Source organism: Glycine max, chromosome 10 (assembly GCF_000004515.6).
Source record: "Glycine max cultivar Williams 82 chromosome 10, Glycine_max_v4.0, whole genome shotgun sequence".
NCBI classification, from domain to species: domain Eukaryota; kingdom Viridiplantae; phylum Streptophyta; class Magnoliopsida; order Fabales; family Fabaceae; genus Glycine; species Glycine max.
Genome location: NC_038246.2, coordinates 29,464,368 through 29,482,218, shown reverse-complemented (window position 1 = coordinate 29,482,218; position 17,851 = coordinate 29,464,368). Strand labels below are relative to the sequence as shown.

The window sequence follows — 17,851 nt, the reverse complement described above, 5'->3', positions numbered from 1 at the left end:
TTATGCCAGTCTAGACTCATGGATAATTTGTTGTGGCAATACACTGACGATGGAGTATGTAAAACAGTCAGGTCACCACTTGGCTAAAACATTGTATGGAACAGAAGTTGAGTCTACAATAGATGCAAAGGATCCCTTCTTGACAAAATTATGGGTTGTTAAGGCAACACCAAAGTGCAAAACACTGGTCTAGGACGCATGCTTAGACTCCCTGCCTATATGCTCTAGACTATGCTACTGCAATGTTGATGTGGATCCAGTTTGCAGCAGATGTGGTTTACCTCTAAGTACTTGATATGAACCCAGAGTAACCAACTTGTCTCACTCAAGGAATGGTTGTGACCTCTTCTTATGGGAGCAAATGATGAACTTGCTGCTGATATTTTCAATATTATGTGGCTGATATGGTTCAGTATGAATCAATTAATTCTTAATGGGAAGTCCTGGGATTTTAGGGAGGTGATTGCCAAAGCTTGGTTGCAGAAACTTAACCTTAGACAGCATAAACAACGTGAAGCTCCTAGTACAATATTACATGGAAACGCCCAGCAATTCATGAAATCAAACTGAATTTTGATGCATCGGTTAATAAGGAGAAAGGAATTGGCATGGAAATGGTAGCCCGAAATGACTATGGAGAGGTGCTTGGCTCAGCTATTTGTGTAATGAAAATGAATGTGGAACCAAAGATTGCTTAAGCCCTATGTTATAGACGGGCTATCAAAGTGGCGGGTGACTTTTGTTTCACATGAGTGGTTTTTGAAACGGACTGCCTCCAACTAGTCCAACGTAGGAAACGCAACTTGATCACATGCAGAGATTATTTCTCGAGCATCATTGTTGATTGCATCTCAACTAGCAGGAGTTGTCTTCTATTCAATCTGAGAGAGGGCAATTTTGCAGCACACGATCTAGCTAAGTTGGCTTTTTGATATAGGAGAATTCTGGGTTGAGGAGGTCCCTTATCAATTGGACCTTTGCACTTCATATGTACGTTAGACTTCAATTTCTTCTGAATAATATTCCCCAGTTTAGTCCTCAAAAAAAAAAAGCACTTCATATAATGCCACTAAATTGTTATAAAAAATTATATAGCAACCCATGCATAAGCAGGCACACCATACTAGTTTAAATAAATTTAGGGTCATTGTTTTTGTTTTTGTTTTTACTTATGAATAATGATATTTATCCAGATATATTTTATTATTATAAAAAAATTAAAATAAAAAAGTTAAAAACTAAAATGTGCAAATCATGGAATGACTAAATCAACATAATAGATAAGCTGGTTGTTTTGGTTATAAAAAAAACGAAATTAAGCGAATAGCCTAAAAGAAGACAAGCAATTAAGGGAAAAAAAACATTACAATATATTAACATGGACATATTTTACATATTAAACGTTTCATCTCATACTAAAGATGACTTTTTTCTTTGCTATGGCTACAACAAGACATGACTAGACAAATTCACTAATTTGCAGTGTTACAATGTCCTTACGATTCAAGAAGCATTGTAGAAAGAGAATAATGACTTCAGTGGAAGTCACGAAAACAGTGGCACAACTTTGAAGTACTCTTAAAATGTTCAAGGTTCAGCAACTTTGCTAATGATCGCAGAAGCATATTTGGCAATGGATGATTCTGGAGACTGCTGAAGCCTTCCAATCACAGGGAACAATGGTGATGAACGGATGAAGTGTCTGCACAATGGATGTGCACACATCTTTGCTAGGGAAAAGAGAGCTATCTTTAGAGGAGATTCATTTCCTGAATCATTTCTACTTGGATTTAGCGCTGATACCGCACAGTCGGAAATTAGTTTCAGCAGAGACTGCAAAGGAGAATAATAATCACAAGGCATACAGAAAAATTAGTTAAAATCATAGCTAGCAGTTGAAGTATTATCACAAGGACCAGTAAAAAAATTTATAATTGATAGTTGTAAACAAATCAAAACTTGAATGTAAACAAAGAACTAATTTCTTATGATATATGATCATCAATGGAAAGTGGAAACAAAATAGAATTTGCAAATCCCCCTTGAATCATCGTGACAAGCTTCATGCATTAGATTATTTTCATCTCTAAAATGTTGACAAAATGAGTCAAGTGTTTGGAGATACAATACTTACAGTGGATTTGATATGAACACTTATCAAGACATGGACTAGAATCCAGACAAAGATTCCTCTCAGTTCACTGATTTTCAGATTGCAAATTTTCATTCTCATCATCACATTCTCAGCTACTGTTATTCTAATCAACTAACTAAAAGCTCTAGCTACCGGGACTGATTGTTAAAGGTATTAGTCATGTCCAACTACTGCTATTCTGCTTCCTTGTACATTTTTGCTCGGGTGTGGCCGCTGCATGATTAATATCAGAATGCTACCTTTTTTTTCTTTTTTTGTGAATGAGAATATAGCCATAGAGACTTTCATCTTCCCAAAAGCCATGAAATGGAAATCAAAAGTTTCGAAATAAGTAAATTATTTAAAGTATATTCTTAAAATTTGAATTAAGTTATAAATTTCTATTTTTTACAATTATTTTTCATTTTAAAACTATTGGGAGAAAACATAAGTCTCATATCGGCTAGAGATAAGGCCAAGATAGAATGAGTATATAAGTGAAGGACAAGTCTCACCCTATAAGTTAACTTTTGAGGTTAAGAGGCTCAAACCCACATTTTAAGAACTATTTAAGTTTTTCACAATTTATTAAAACATTTAAAGTAAATTTTGAAAATATAAAAAATGAAGTTTATGTGAGCAATTTAAACTCTAAACAAAACTGGAGTACTTTATGCAAAATTCTAAAGTAAATTTGACTAAATTTAATTATGCAGTTGTGAAAATAGGTATAACAGTGTAAGCTTGGCTGCGTAAATAGAAACTTTCACAATATTTAAAAAAATGCAGTATGCATTAACCTGAACCGCTCCTTTACACACGATGTCTTCACAAAGCTTGTCAGAGTTGCGAACCAGATTGCTAAGTGCACCTGCTGCATTTGCCTTAGTCTTATCTTCCTCTGCCATTTGTAACAAATTTGCCAGTTGAGGAATCGATCTCCTCAGCTCTTCATACAACAAGTCATTGTGGTAGGCCGCATTTCCAATCTGAGTTCAGGTATGGTACCACAGATTAAAATAGAGGTGAGAAAAGAAGAAAATGCGGCATATATATAAAGGCATAAGCATGATGACATCAGTTCTAAAAACAGGAAGGACAAATTTGTGCTAGACACATCTCTGTAAATTGACAATTAAACTATTAATAACTAGTAGACTGCATCTTATATTTTATGTTCACGTTAATATCTTTGGGAAATCATATCCCACAACAATCTTCTAAAGCCTAAATAAATAAATCACTGTATTAAGAAATAAATATGAATAACATGTTCAATATCAAGAATTTGGCTTCAGTAGTGGGATGGACAAAACTTACAGCAAAACAAGCAAATTTCCGTGTTCGTTTGTCTGGATCAGAACATCTTTCAATAAGGATACCAACAATTTGATGTCTTGCCTGGAAATCCCAATTGTAAATAAGAGAATTCAAAATAGGAGAAAAGCAGAAAGCAGAGTATCACTTATTGTTTTTTCACATTTTTACTGAGTATCAGAAATTTTAATATAATATGTACTCTGTCATCCAGAAAGGAAGACTTATTTTTCCTTACAGATAACAGCCGCAGTATAAATCTAGTTTACAAAGTTGTATATATCTAGAGATTGAAAAAGGAATAATTGCTTAACAGCAAACTAAAAAATATAAACAGGAAGAGAAAAAAGCTGAGGTAGGATAAATCATGAAAAGAAGTTCAGGAAGTAGCTTTCATCAAACGAAATATCATTGTTTCTTCCTTTTTAATTTTCGTTATGTTTATAAAGTACTCCGAGGGCAAATACCATTATTTTTAATACTTACAAGTGAACTATAAAAATAGGCACTATGACGACACATGTTTCCAAGAGCACTGCAAGCTTTGGCACGCATATTGGGATCCTCGTGTGAAAGAAAATCTTTCAAGAACTCCAAAATAGAAGCACCTTTAATGTACTCATAGAATCCCTGAACACCATAAAACAGACAATAATGATTTTTCGAAAAATAATTAAGGAATATCCCAAATGTAAAATACACAGAACTTAATTGTGTCCATTCACCAACAAAAAAAGAATGTCCAAAATAAAAACACAACTCAAGCTGTCCTATGCATGGGTGACCAGAAATCACAAATATATATTTGTTCTAAGTAAAACTACAATCAACTGAAATCAAAGTGACATTGCTGAAACAAATACCGGTTACATCGCCCAAAATTGGTTTGGCTTTAAGGATCAAATGAAGCCATTAGGCTCTAGAAAGTCTGAAATTTCAATGAATTCATAAAAACTAAATATATCCTTAGAGGATTAAATTGAGAATGGCAACATCTGTGGAATACCAAATAAGCAAAAAAAGGATTTTATTTTTTTAACACAAGAATACATGCAGTTACTAAAGTATCTCCAACTATCTATAAATTTCTTTTATGCATGGCATGCAATATCTCCACCTATCTATCAATTTCTTTTATGTGTATCCACCACACCCTTGGTAAACTGAACAGAAATAATAAAGTAAACTGACCAACTTTGATATTTGCATTCACATAAAATCATTTGATGATGAAAACAAACCTTGTCCATGCGAGCAAGATCAGAAATAATCATAAGAGCATCCAATTTGACCTCTTTTGGGGCCAAACAGTCAAACAACTTCCTCATACTATTTGGATCCAGAAGACCTTTACTCACAAGTTGGATTGCTAAAGGTCGGTGGCATACCATTTTAGCCATAAAGGCAACAGGCCTGCCCAAATCATTCAAATCCATATGATCTAGGCATCGAAGGATAATACCAGGCACACCCACCTGAAAAGTTCAAACCAATTAATAAGGATATCATTTTGAGCAATAAAGTTAAAAACATTGCAAGTCAGCAGGTAATCAAGTGAAAAATATAAATAGTAGGCACTAATAGAAAATGTTAACAAAGTAAAACCAACAAAAGAATTTTCTGCACAGAAACAATAATTGATGAACCAGAGTAGACTAGCAGTGACATGCAGGGACATCTTATTATCACATGATGCAATGATATCTCATTATCGCATGATACAATGATATTTGCTTGAAGCTTCCTGGTCTCCAATAAAATTTACCAAAATGATACAATAAAAAATTTACCTCTACAAGAATCTTAATATATTTTCCCATGTCTTCTTCAATTGCCTTAACTATACCCTTATCTTCCATGCATACTCTCTGACCAGGAGAGCCAATATTAAGAAGAAATCCACTGCTGACAGAAGCAGTGGCAGATGGCAAGCCAGGCGCATTTTGCAGAGCAACAAAAGGAAATGCTAAGAGATCTATCACTCCATTTATTAGATCTCTGACTCCTGCTCTCCCTCCACCAGGTCCGATCCAACATTTTACCAACTTCATATGAACATCACATATCAAGTTGGAAAAGAGCTTAATATGTTCATTCCTAATCAAAATTTGACGATAAGTCAAAGCACCACCAGAAAGACAATGACATAATGATGAAATTGTCCATACAACACCAATAGGAGACAATCCAACTCTATCATTTACATGGTCATTTCCATGAGAAGCATTTAAGACATCATTGCCTAATAGGCCCATAAGAAGTAGAGGAGTGCCACTTGCACACAACTGTTGAACAGCTAATGGTCCTCCCCACTTGAGTCTGGAATCTAAAAGACCAACAAACCCATCTCTTACCCCTTGCCAATATGAGAACTTCCCACTGATGTTGCAAGGGTCCAATTCATTTACATTGCTAGATGAAAATTTAAGATGGTCACTTAGTGTAGAAGTTCGAGGAATTAAAGGCATAGCAATTTCAGATATTGGAGACTCAACCAAAGCCCCAGATTCGAGGGATAGAATGGATGCCAGAGCCAACATGGCTGATGCACTTTGAGGCTCAATAGAGGCTTTTATTTTATCATCAGAAGAAATTTGGTGAGCAAGCACTGATAGTCGAGCAAACTGCTTCTTTGGTGAGGTAGTGAGCATAAAAATTGCTGAATTTCTTCCAGATGACTTCAAACACTGAGCAATTACTGCAACAAGGAGACATGAATGACGAACCAGAGCAGAAGGATTTGTTAATTTGCACTTGGCATTACTTGGTTCTACACTTTGTGTGTCTTTGTTAACAGAGGAACTGCATAATGATAAAACAGTGAAAACTTCTGAAACAATAGTTCCATCACCGCCACCACTAACAACAGTAGTCACGGGAAGGGAACTGGGAAGACCACAAAGGAGAGCAGGAACAATTCCATTATGTAGACAGCACCTTGATAAAAGCTGAAAAAACAGAATATAACAATTTAAATCACCTTCAACTCTGTCATAACTACAACCACAAGTTTTGTCCAAATAACAAGTGCTACAACTTCATAAGGAGAACAGCAAAGGATATCAGATTGATCTACTTTACCTATCCAACATAAAACATGCATAAAACTTGTTGCCATAGAAGGAATATGCATAAAGGGCAAGGGGTAAACCACAATTACCTGAAGACCACAATTCATTGCAGATTCAAGTCCTTGGTGAAAACAATAGTAAACAGCAACCAGAACAGTTTTAGATCTCAGGAATGCTCTTGTCATTGCATCAACAACTTTAGTCGAATCAGCTTTATGCAAGAGATCTTGCTCATGATGCACAACTTCCATCCTATGCAAAGAATGACTCCGCAAAGCATTAATGGGAAACAGAATGGCACTTTTTTTCATAAAAAGTATATCCAGTGCATTAATCAAAGACCAGACAGCTTTGCATGCTTCAGAAGCAGCCCGTAGCATATTGGAAGAACCTGTAATAAGACTCGATCCTGAAGTGGCTAAACACAGACACAAATGGTCTACTAAACCAGTTGTTTTTGAATGCTCTAAAATTCTGTAAGCAGTTTCATTCAGTTTCTCTTGGCCTGAAATTTTAGGAGATGATCTAAGCACCTGAGCAACTCTAGATAGCATGACTGTAATGCAGGCACTAGATTCATACAGAACTCTTCCAGATGCATCATTATTTGAAGTTACAACCTGCAAATACGTATAATACTAAGTACTAAAAACATGTAAGAAATACACAATTATCAAGAGCTTTTGCATCGAAGTTATACAAAATGTTTCTAGTGTATGATAGGTATGGATAAAAGGTCATTACTTGATAGATCTCCATATAAATTTGCATTACGAGATGTGAATTTACATGATAGGAAGATTGTTACCTGAGAATAGATCTCAACAAATTCAACCCAGTGACTTACATAAGAGCTTGAAGTGAAACTTCCACCATTATCTAGCAAAATTTTAGTGATGGAGAAACCCTGCACAAAATAGACAAACCCAGTTTAATGCTTGATTAATCAAAGAGAATCAAGTTTAATGCATGTACTGAGGTTTATGCATGCTAAAAATAAATGTGCTATAAAATCATCTCTAATGGCAACCCATTTGAATCTATATCCTACTTCAATGGTTGGACCTGAAGTTTTCCTAATTCTCCCTCTACCACTAACTATTGAACTGTGCCGGCATCTAATCTTACTCTCCTTGCAAGGTCTTAGAATTTGGACTTAAGGCCTAACTCGACCCCACAAAACTAGATTGTAAAGTGAAGACTGCTTGAAACTTATAAGGACTACATTGGCTATATTTCTAGTCATGCAGGATCTAAACCCCGAGAGCTGATGTCTCAGCAGTTGCACTATCCAACGCTTCACAAAACCTTTTTGGTTAGTCCTTCCATTGGTAGCCCTTTTCCAAGACACTAGCAACCAACTCGGATAGGATACAACTAAAGCAGGCTAAGGGTGACAGCTGACCAGAATTAAGGTTGCTTTCCAACACTGGGGCTTCTATAGTCTACTAGTTATTTCCCTACATGCCCAAATCAACTAATGCAGGATTTCCCATCTTTTCCACAATACGTGCTACCCCAATTTTCCCCATACATACTAAAAGAAAAGCAATCCTAAAAAAATGTGGTCTATGAAGGATGATATTTTGGGAGGAGATTCACGAAGAGTTCACATTATGGGAACTCAACATTGCTAAAAGGAAAAGCCCCCTCTAATATGCAGGTTGAAAACAGTGTATAAAGTCCTCTCTAGTATGAGATAGAATAAATACGATGTGTATAAAGCACTAAGCTATAGGACTAATTTATACTAACAATTACTAACTAATCAGATTACATTGTTGTCTTCTAGTATAAGCCCAAGCTCACTAATGCAATAAATAAGACTACTAGCTCTAAATAAATTAAATAAGGAAACAAATCAAGAAACATAAGAAATTAGAGACAACTCATGAGATTGCTTCTTCAACAATTACTAACATTGCTTCCTAATTAGATGACTATCAAAATAATTGATTCAATAATATATTTTGAGTGTGGGTTATATGTCTAACTCAACCCTACAAAACCGGCTTGTAAGGTGAGAGTTGCTATATACTTTAATTTGGCCATATCTCTAGCAGTGTTGTCAAATAGCAGCTATCACGGCACTATCATGCTATAGCATAGCAGGTTTTGCAGAAAACAGAATCGTGACGGTGTCGCGTTGCGGACTCCACGATTGTTGGCGCCTTACACGTCACAGAACCACATTGGGTCGCGGCTATTGCGTTGTCAGTTTCCGACGAGGATGAATCCAGAGAGAAACTGCATCGACGGCGACGGCACGTTTAGGGTTCATCGTGCTGACTGCTGAAAGAGGAAACCGAGTCGAAGCAGATGCAAAATCGGGTCAGTGCGGATTGCAGTTGTTTTGGGCATGCAGAATGCACACTAGGGCCCAACAGTAGCCTTACATTGCCCTTTTTTACTTTTTCTTCTTACTTCTTTTTGTTTTCAATTTCTTCTTAATTCGTTGAGCTCTTCCTTCCCTTGGCTCGTGGTGGTTTGTTACCTACATTGCCTCTGTCGTCGGTGTGGTGGGTGTTGCGGTGGCAACGACTGTCCAGAGGTAAATTTTTTACATATCTGCGTAAGATATGCATATCGTTCTTCCATAAGAGGCAGTAATACTGAAATACAACAATTAGTCTCTTGATACCAATGCTTGTTGACCACATACGTGATGTCTTTATTAATTGTTGTATGTCAGTATTAATTTTTGTATTTCAGTATTACTGTCTCTTATAGAAAAACAATATGCATATCTTACATTGTAGACTTGCTTCATTGTTGTACAATTGTTGGCATATTGCTCCTTCAAAATGAGAAGAATATCCTTTGATTTTACCATTGATTTTGTCATATCACTAAGAATAATCTTCCCATCCTCAATTAGTCAACCAACATATGAATGTCTACTCAATGACTTAGTCAATGCATGATTATGAGTCTCATCTTAAGTTGATCATCCACCCTTCATCTCGCGGGACTGGTTTCATTCGCAGCTTAAAAGGACAACCACATTTTCTAGTGCTAGTCATCGTCAGTACTAAACCTTTCTTGTACATCTCGCGGTGGCAACGACTGTCCAGAGGTAAATTTTTTACATATCTGCGTAAGATATGCATATCGTTCTTCCATAAGAGGCAGTAATACTGAAATACAACAATTAGTCTCTTGATACCAATGCTTGTTGACCACATACGTGATGTCTTTATTAATTGTTGTATGTCAGTATTAATTTTTGTATTTCAGTATTACTGTCTCTTATAGAAAAACAATATGCATATCTTACATTGTAGACTTGCTTCATTGTTGTACAATTGTTGGCATATTGCTCCTTCAAAATGAGAAGAATATCCTTTGATTTTACCATTGATTTTGTCATATCACTAAGAATAATCTTCCCATCCTCAATTAGTCAACCAACATATGAATGTCTACTCAATGACTTAGTCAATGCATGATTATGAGTCTCATCTTAAGTTGATCATCCACCCTTCATCTCGCGGGACTGGTTTCATTCGCAGCTTAAAAGGACAACCACATTTTCTAGTGCTAGTCATCGTCAGTACTAAACCTTTCTTGTACACTCTATACTTTACACTCCTCTCGCAACCAATTAAAACAAATGAGGTCCTTCCTCTCTTTCCAGTTGATGTGTCAGACCTCACTATCACAGCCACAAAACCAATATCATACACAACAATACAAGCCCATGGCAATGCGTCCTTACGGTACAAAACACCTACACAAAAGGACATTGCATGTTTAGTTTTATTAGGACATTCATTTACTTACTTTAACCAAATAGAAAATCATATCAATACCTGAGAAGTATTGAATGCGTCAGAACAATCAATATTTTCAACCACAGCAAGTTCCTCTCCCGTGTCTTCATTCATATTAATTTCTTCAAACATAATGCTATCATATATTCACTCATCTTTGTCCAAACATTAAAAAGAAAACAATTTCAATGACAAACTAAGGAAAACTAATGAAATTGGATACCTATAGCTCACACAAATTCTCAATCCGTATAGGATATACGGATCGGTTTTCCCTAGATATGTAAAAAACTTACCTCCGGACAGTCATTGCCACCACAACACCCACCATAAAGACAACGAAGGCAACACAGGTAACAAACCACTGCGACAATGCAGGTAACAAACCACCACGAGCCAAGGGAAGGAGGAGCTCAGCGAAGTAAAAAGAAATTGAATGGTGTAAGAAGAAATTGAAAACGAAAGGAAGGAAGAAGCGGAAGTAAAAAAGGACAATGTTGGAATTAATAAAAAAATTGAATGGTGTATATGAGATTTGAATGATGTAGGAAGAAAAAGTCTTAACTTCAATTCTATTTCTACTTCACGTAAGCTTTGTCCAGAGCATTCTAAAACCTCTCATTTGTCACCATGCCTTCTTAGTCACCACGTAGCCTTCTTCTTCGTCCAGTCATTATATTTTAACAATTAAGGTAACAACTTTTTTTCTTTCTTTTGTTTAATACTACTCCCCCTTCTTTTGTCCCAACCTTCTTATTATTCTGATTTTTAAAAAAATCACAGTATGGCAAATGAGGGGTCATCAAATCCTCCTAGCACTGATCCTAGATGGAAATATTATGTTAATATTTGTCCAGCTTTTTTTTATTTGCATATAGCATGCTTTTTTAAACATATTTAATTTATATATATTCTATTTCAACCGCTATGCGGATTTTGCTATTTTCCCATGACACAATCCACTATATTCTATAGCGGATTTTTAGCTTTTCACGATTCATTATTGACAACACTGATCTTTACTTGATGTGGGACTAATCCACCACTCTCAAGGTTGCACTTCAGGCAACCCCAAAGAGGTTGCAACTAAGGTGGATTTTCCAACATAAATTATATTCTAAAAATCTTTAAGATATCCTTACAGACTATGAGATATTCTAGCATACATCAAACTATCCAAGCATGTTTAACGAATCATATAGGAAAAAATACAGCAGTTTATAATTCTGAAAGAAACAAACAGACAAACAAATACATTAAATGCTTGTGATGTACCTTTGCCATCATGTCAGTAACTTCAGAGGATTTCATGGCTATAACAGATTCAGTAAACACAAGGAGCTCTTTTATTAGTTCATCTATTAGTCCACTAGAACTGAAGGCACCAGCTGCAACTAGGTTTGAGAGAATCCTCAACGACTGGTTTGATTCAGGAACATCTTGATCACTGCACATTGCTAACAGGCGATTAGACTTCATAGATAAATAAAAAAGAAAATTTATTTGGTAGGGTCTAGAAAAACAATAGCATGTCATTCAATTATTATTGAAATTTAAATGCTAAAAGAGGTTTCAATTTTAAATAATTATATGATATGAAAAGTTAAAAACCTACCCATTAATCCTATTGATTTTACTTTTATGCAGAAGAATAAGAAAGAATAGAACACTACACTAAAGGTAACCTCCGATTCTTTTAGGAAAACAATTACATGAAGAGTAGAGGCCAAAAAAACACTAAACAATTGTTTTGGCATAACAATTTGGAAATAACAACAATGATTTAATCAGAAACAATGCAAACTTAAAAAGGTTTATGTAATGCAGAAGTACTCTGCAAGTGAATCGTGCTAATATTAGTTAGCACGTTTGCATCATTTACTAGTTTATTCTAGTTTTATGAAAAATAAAACTTCCCTGAGAGACCATGGCAGTGCAAAGTGGAGGATATAACATCCTTCACATCAAACTTCAACAAAGAAGATAATTATCAAAATAGAAAAAGTAGATTACATAAAACCTTTCAACAACTCATTGTCTCGTTTACTATATAAGAATATTCCCTACAGAAAAAACCCAAGGTGAGAACACGAGAGAGATTTTAGGAAGACATATATGACAGAACAAGGTGCTGCCAGCACAAGATAGGAGCCAAGCACATTACATACTAGTGGATAATGGTCTAGGAATTTAAAAAAAAAAACTGAAATGTTACATAAAAGTAATTACCCAACACATATAAACTAAGGTTATTTCAAGTAGCTAAAGAGTCACTCTGACCTTGGAAAGCAGGCCATCAAAGAAGTGAAACAGAGAACACATGGTTTACATAATGAGAGAGAGAGAAACAAAGAGAAAGCGGGTTGCATATCTGTGATTAAATTTAAAACTATGAGCAAAACATGTACATTAAGCAGAAAGGCAAGAAAATGAAGCTCTAGAAGGATAACAAATTCATGACATTTCTTCATGCCAAGTCAAAAAGAATGTTCTGCTTCTGCATATTAAAACCAACTCAATATTTAATGAGATTCATGAGGATTCAATATGCAAAATAAAAGTTTTAAGCATGCAGTTCATATCTACCTGCAAATATTTTGAGATCCTTTTGACCATTTTTTCAGTGGTAGCAGAATATGTTTCAATGCTTCATTATCTTGGCCAATTAGTTTTGCACCGCTGACTGTGCAAGAGTTATTTTCAAGTCTGTTCAATCTTTGGCAACCTGCCCAGAAGTATTTACGTCAATCTCATATTACAGATGTTTGTGTAAATAAAGAATAATAATGGAGACATTTGACAGTTCATTTCAGAAATTTAATAGAATAAAAATTATAATCCAATTTCATAGTTTCATACCTAATAACAAGTCACTAAAATCCCTAAATGGATGCAAACAAAACTAACATACATTTGTTCCTCATTAATGTCTGCAACTCTGCATAAAATGTGTGAAAATTTCCAGGAGACTATTACTTTGATATTTATTTGGAATTATCTAAGTCAATCTTAAAACGCATATTTGAATATTTCCAGGAGGCTATAGCTTAGATATTTATTTGGAATTATCTAAGCCAATCTTGTAAAGGTATCTCCTGCATTCTTTTTTCTAGTATAAGGAACAATACAAAGCAACTATAGAATCAATGCCAAGAAGTTTCTATGTTTACACAGTATGTTACATGGACTGATTTGAATAAATGCCAAGCCAAGAGAATTACCTGACTCTCCTACATTTTGATTTGAAAATCCTAGGGACTCATCAAGCACTGAAGTATTGGCTCTGTCTAAGTTAGGACTATTTAACTGAATAGCACTCTGAAGCAGTGAAGCAATATGCTCCTCTGTACCGGCCATGTGATTGTTTTTGCATGTGAGACATAAATTATTACAATTAAGAGAAAGAAAATAAAAGATATAGGCTTATTTAAATGGTACTTTATTAATATATCTAGTAGTAAGGTAGGCACTATCATCTTGCAGTACTAGAAGTAGCTGAACCTGTTGTCGGAGTTTGAATTGTTTTCCCTTCAACCACCCGTGCTTCATCACTGTGCATGTGTGAACCATTTATCTCTCGCAATTCCTGAAGTCCAATCCATATTTTATTAAATTAACTAAGAAATCAACCAAGTTACATTTTCAATGAGCATCTTGCACATTGAGGAACAATCTAACACAGTTTAATATAGCTACCCTGGCCTCAAGTTCATCAGAGCTTTCTTTAACAAATGGATGTTCAAGAAGAGTCGGCCATGTGAGTCGACTTTCTGGTGCCTGCTTGAAATAAATTTAGAAACCAAAGCATTTAAAATCTCATTGTTGATTAAAGTAAAATATAGCAACAAAGCAATAAAAAAGGGGAAAATATTCACAAATGAGCTACCTTGTTAAGCAAACCCTTTAAAAAGCTTTTGAAATTGGGACTCATGCAATCTGGATATTTAACAGGATCCTGGATTATTGAACTAGTGATCAGGCCCAACCTTCAGTACTAGCACATACACATTTGTGATTACATAACAAATGTAATGTGTTTGAGAAATGTACCTTAACAATGTGTCTGATGAGAGCATATACAGAATTTGTGTAAAATGGTGGTTGGCCAACAAATAACTCATACCTGTTATAAGCATGAAAAATAGGCTTTAACTTAAGGTGACTCCTGACTAGCAAAGCAAAATGAGGGTTAGAAAGTGTTGTTCAACAAAACACACTACCATAACTATTAGTATTTAGTAACACAATGTCATCATTCAGATCACTCTTGGAAAGTGCAACAGGTCCGGAATATTCACACTATACACGGGTAAGGGAAAGGAATGGTTGACTACTACAAGCAAGAAGCTGTGGTAAGTATCTGCTGCTAGAATGAAACCAGAAGTTCTATCCAAAAAATGGAATAAGGATATGGCAAATAGAAAGGAGAAGAAAGAAAAATGAGAAATTACCCTCATCCTCAAATTGAAAAAAAAAAAGTGCTGCTCAGTTACATAATCAGAAAGAACAATTTGGCAAATCTGGTGCTTATTTTTCAAAAGAGAAACCAAGTAAGAGTGGTAAAGAAAAAAGAAACACCTAGGACAACTTCATAGCAGTCATCTCTCTCTTTTAACTTAGTATAAAACACAAAAGGCAGGTATTATATCCATCCCCTCTTCCTTTACCCTAAATATCCTTTCACACTTAGGCTAGTGTGGGGACCCTCATACAATTATCTAAAGAACCTAAATTGGCACTCATAATTCATCCATGTGGCAATTGTATTTATCATCCATGAATATATTCTGCAAAATATAAATAGCCAATTTAAATCTTGTAAAGGGATCTATTATAAAGACATTAGGCATTAGGCCAAATTTAAATGAGCAACAATCATCCACAACCACAATGTACAACTGAAGATAAAGTTCAATACTAGACCAAGATAAATAGAGAGAGATTCAACATACAATATGACACCAAGAGACCATAAATCTACAGTGTGGTTGTATGGTTGTTCCCGTACAAGCTCTGGAGCCATGTACAACGGAGTTCCTGTAAAACATACCATGTCAAAATATATGCAGACTGTAGAACAAATCCTCAAAGTACAAGCAGCTACATTGCTACAGTTTAGATTCCAAAAGCAACAAAATCAATTCTGATAAGCCAAACCTTTTATAGATCGCAAAACAACTGTATTTGTGGACATTGCACGCGCAAACCCAAAATCACAAAGCTATAAGATATTCACAAAAAAAAAAAAAACATCAGTCATTAGACCATTGCCAAATGTACTCGATTGCAGGAAATTATAAATGAAAGCCATATCATCAGTCAGTAGGATAAAAATGATGCAATGCGCAAGTTTGATTTAGCTTATTATGGGGTTAAAAAAGCTTTTTCTTTACAGCTTCCTAAGAAATTTTTGAAAAAAAAAATTATTTCCCTTATAAAAATGGAACCAAACATGCACAAAGTGCCTTCTTGGAGGGAAGTGTGTTATAGGAAAAGTGTACTGGATTATTATTGAATGAAACAAAGCTTTAACTGGTGTATAATGTAAACCATGACACTAGAAAGTGATTAGTGGCAAAATTCTACTGCCACAAGCTATAAGACAAAAATGTTTTAAGTGTATGTTTCACCATGTGAACAAACTAGCAGCTAAATCAACCTTGACAATAGATCCAGCACCAATTAGAATATTTTGGGGCTTCATATCACGATGGATGATCCGATTGGAATGCAAATAATGTAAGGCTTTTACCTGCATAATCCAAACCAAAAATGAACTTCTGCCAAAATAAGATTTATTTTCATATCTCTTCATCTAAATGCTATTAAAAACAGAGCAAAGATGTTTTAGAGGAAATACCAATTGCTTTGCAATTGCTTGAACTTGCTCTTCCGGAAGGCACTTATCATCCTCAAGAATCTCAAATAGCTCACCCTGTAAAATAAAAAATATAATCAGCTTGACAGCATCTCTAATAATTCACAGTTTCCTGTTTCACTATCAGATAGCTGAGTATAATTGGATCACCTATTAAGGGGTAAGTGTTAACTTTCAAATATAGAAGTAACAGTCAAACCGTCAACTGAAAATACAGATGATTACTTGTGCAAATTCTGTAACAACACAAAATTCTTGCGGGCTTTCAAAGGAATCGAGCATTTGAATAATATTTCCATGCTTTAACTTTCGTAAGATCTGCAAAATTTATGAATGTCACATGTCACCAGTCAGCAGAAACACTTATAAGTAATTAATAAATAATTAATTATAATAATTAGCAACAACAATAATTAAAAAAAAAAAAAAACTTATTCTACTAGGTAAAGTCAGGTACTTACATCAATTAAGCAAATGACCTACAACAACAAATCATTTAAAAAATACTAATGATTTCTGGATTCTCCTAATGTTTCCTCAAGTCTTAACTATCACTTAACCACAGGCGTGTAGTACATTAGTCAAAAATTAATGCCCAGCCCAGTGTACAATATTACAAAAGAAATAAATCACAAATTCCCCAAGGAAACAGATTTGACATTCTCAATGAAAAACCATAGTCTATGAACATTGGTAATAACAATAATAATAATATCAATAATTAATAATAACAGATATACTTATTAAAATTGAAAAATAGTAATAGTAATAGTAACAATTAACAAGAAGCTTCTTCCAAACTCCGGATTATCACAGCTCTCAGACAGCATGGCTTGTTCCAAACTCAAAATACTTTTGACATTAGTGGCAAAAATAGAAATCCACGTCACAAACAACAAGCTACAAAAAATCAGTATCCAGCGCTTCTCAAAATTTCTAACAACTAGAAATGCACAACAATCAGCGAGCACAGATTCAAAGAGCATAAAAACAGTGAGGAAATGAACGAATTACCTCGATTTCTTGTCTTAAATTATGAATATCCTTCTCGGTCTTCCCGTGCTTCATTATGAACTTCATCGCGACGGTCTAAGAGATCGAATAAAATCAGAAGTGAGATAGTAATCGGAAAAGAGCGATTCACCGGAAAAACCCTAATTCGAAGAGTGGTGTACCTGTCCCGTGTGCTTGCGTCTTCCCTTGTATACCTTCCCGAAGGAACCCTCGCCGACGAGCTCGATGACGTGGTAGTTCTCAACGCCCATTGTTGAACCGAAGTTGCAGAGAGAGAGAAGAAGAAGAAGAAGAAGAAGAAGATTGATTTGAAAATGTCGCTGAACAGAGAAAGAGAGAGATTTGAAAATGTTAACGTTTGAGAGAGAGTGAGTAGAGCTGAGAAATTCGAATTTCTATTCCCGCTCCACTCTTTCCGATATTTATTATTTATTTATTTATTAATTATTAAAAAAATATAAAAATGGAAAAAGGATGAAATCAAAAATAGGACGATTTAGTTTGAGAAACATGATTTTTTTCTTTTCTATATATAATTTCTATTTTCAAATTTTAACTTACAAGTTTTTATGCTTAGTTGGCTGCTACTATAAGTTTTTTCTAAGTTTGAATGGAATATATTGATAAGAAAATATTAGTGATAAGGCATATTTTATTTTAAGTT

At 34.9% G+C, this 17,851-nt stretch overlaps 1 protein-coding gene and 1 long non-coding RNA gene across 3 annotated transcripts; both read right to left on the bottom strand.

Annotated features, from left to right (window-relative positions):
• Positions 1–1,346: 1,346 nt before the first annotated feature.
• On the bottom strand, positions 1,347–17,591 carry LOC100792102 (serine/threonine-protein kinase TIO). Of its 2 annotated transcripts, XM_003535136.5 has the most exons (22): positions 17,349–17,591; positions 17,188–17,262; positions 16,399–16,491; positions 16,156–16,230; positions 15,955–16,047; positions 15,453–15,516; positions 15,248–15,332; positions 14,346–14,418; positions 14,182–14,250; positions 13,992–14,072; positions 13,797–13,881; positions 13,517–13,639; positions 12,882–13,020; positions 11,571–11,742; positions 7,331–7,429; positions 6,612–7,142; positions 5,242–6,399; positions 4,693–4,926; positions 3,938–4,081; positions 3,455–3,535; positions 2,935–3,123; positions 1,347–1,833 (listed from the first exon to the last, which is right to left on the bottom strand). In XM_003535136.5, the coding sequence occupies exons 1-22, from the start codon at positions 17,436–17,438 to the stop codon at positions 1,588–1,590; spliced, it is 3,999 nt and encodes a 1,332-aa protein (XP_003535184.1). In that variant the 5' UTR covers positions 17,439–17,591; the 3' UTR covers positions 1,347–1,587. The 2 variants fall into 2 exon arrangements, with proteins under 2 accessions (XP_003535184.1, XP_006589027.1); XM_006588964.4 differs by lacking the exon at positions 13,517–13,639.
• Positions 8,505–10,581, bottom strand: LOC121172993 (uncharacterized). Its single transcript, XR_005886964.1, has 3 exons — positions 10,335–10,581; positions 10,085–10,252; positions 8,505–9,559 (listed from the first exon to the last, which is right to left on the bottom strand). It is a non-coding gene; the product is annotated as an uncharacterized lncRNA (long non-coding RNA).
• Positions 17,592–17,851: the final 260 nt, after the last annotated feature.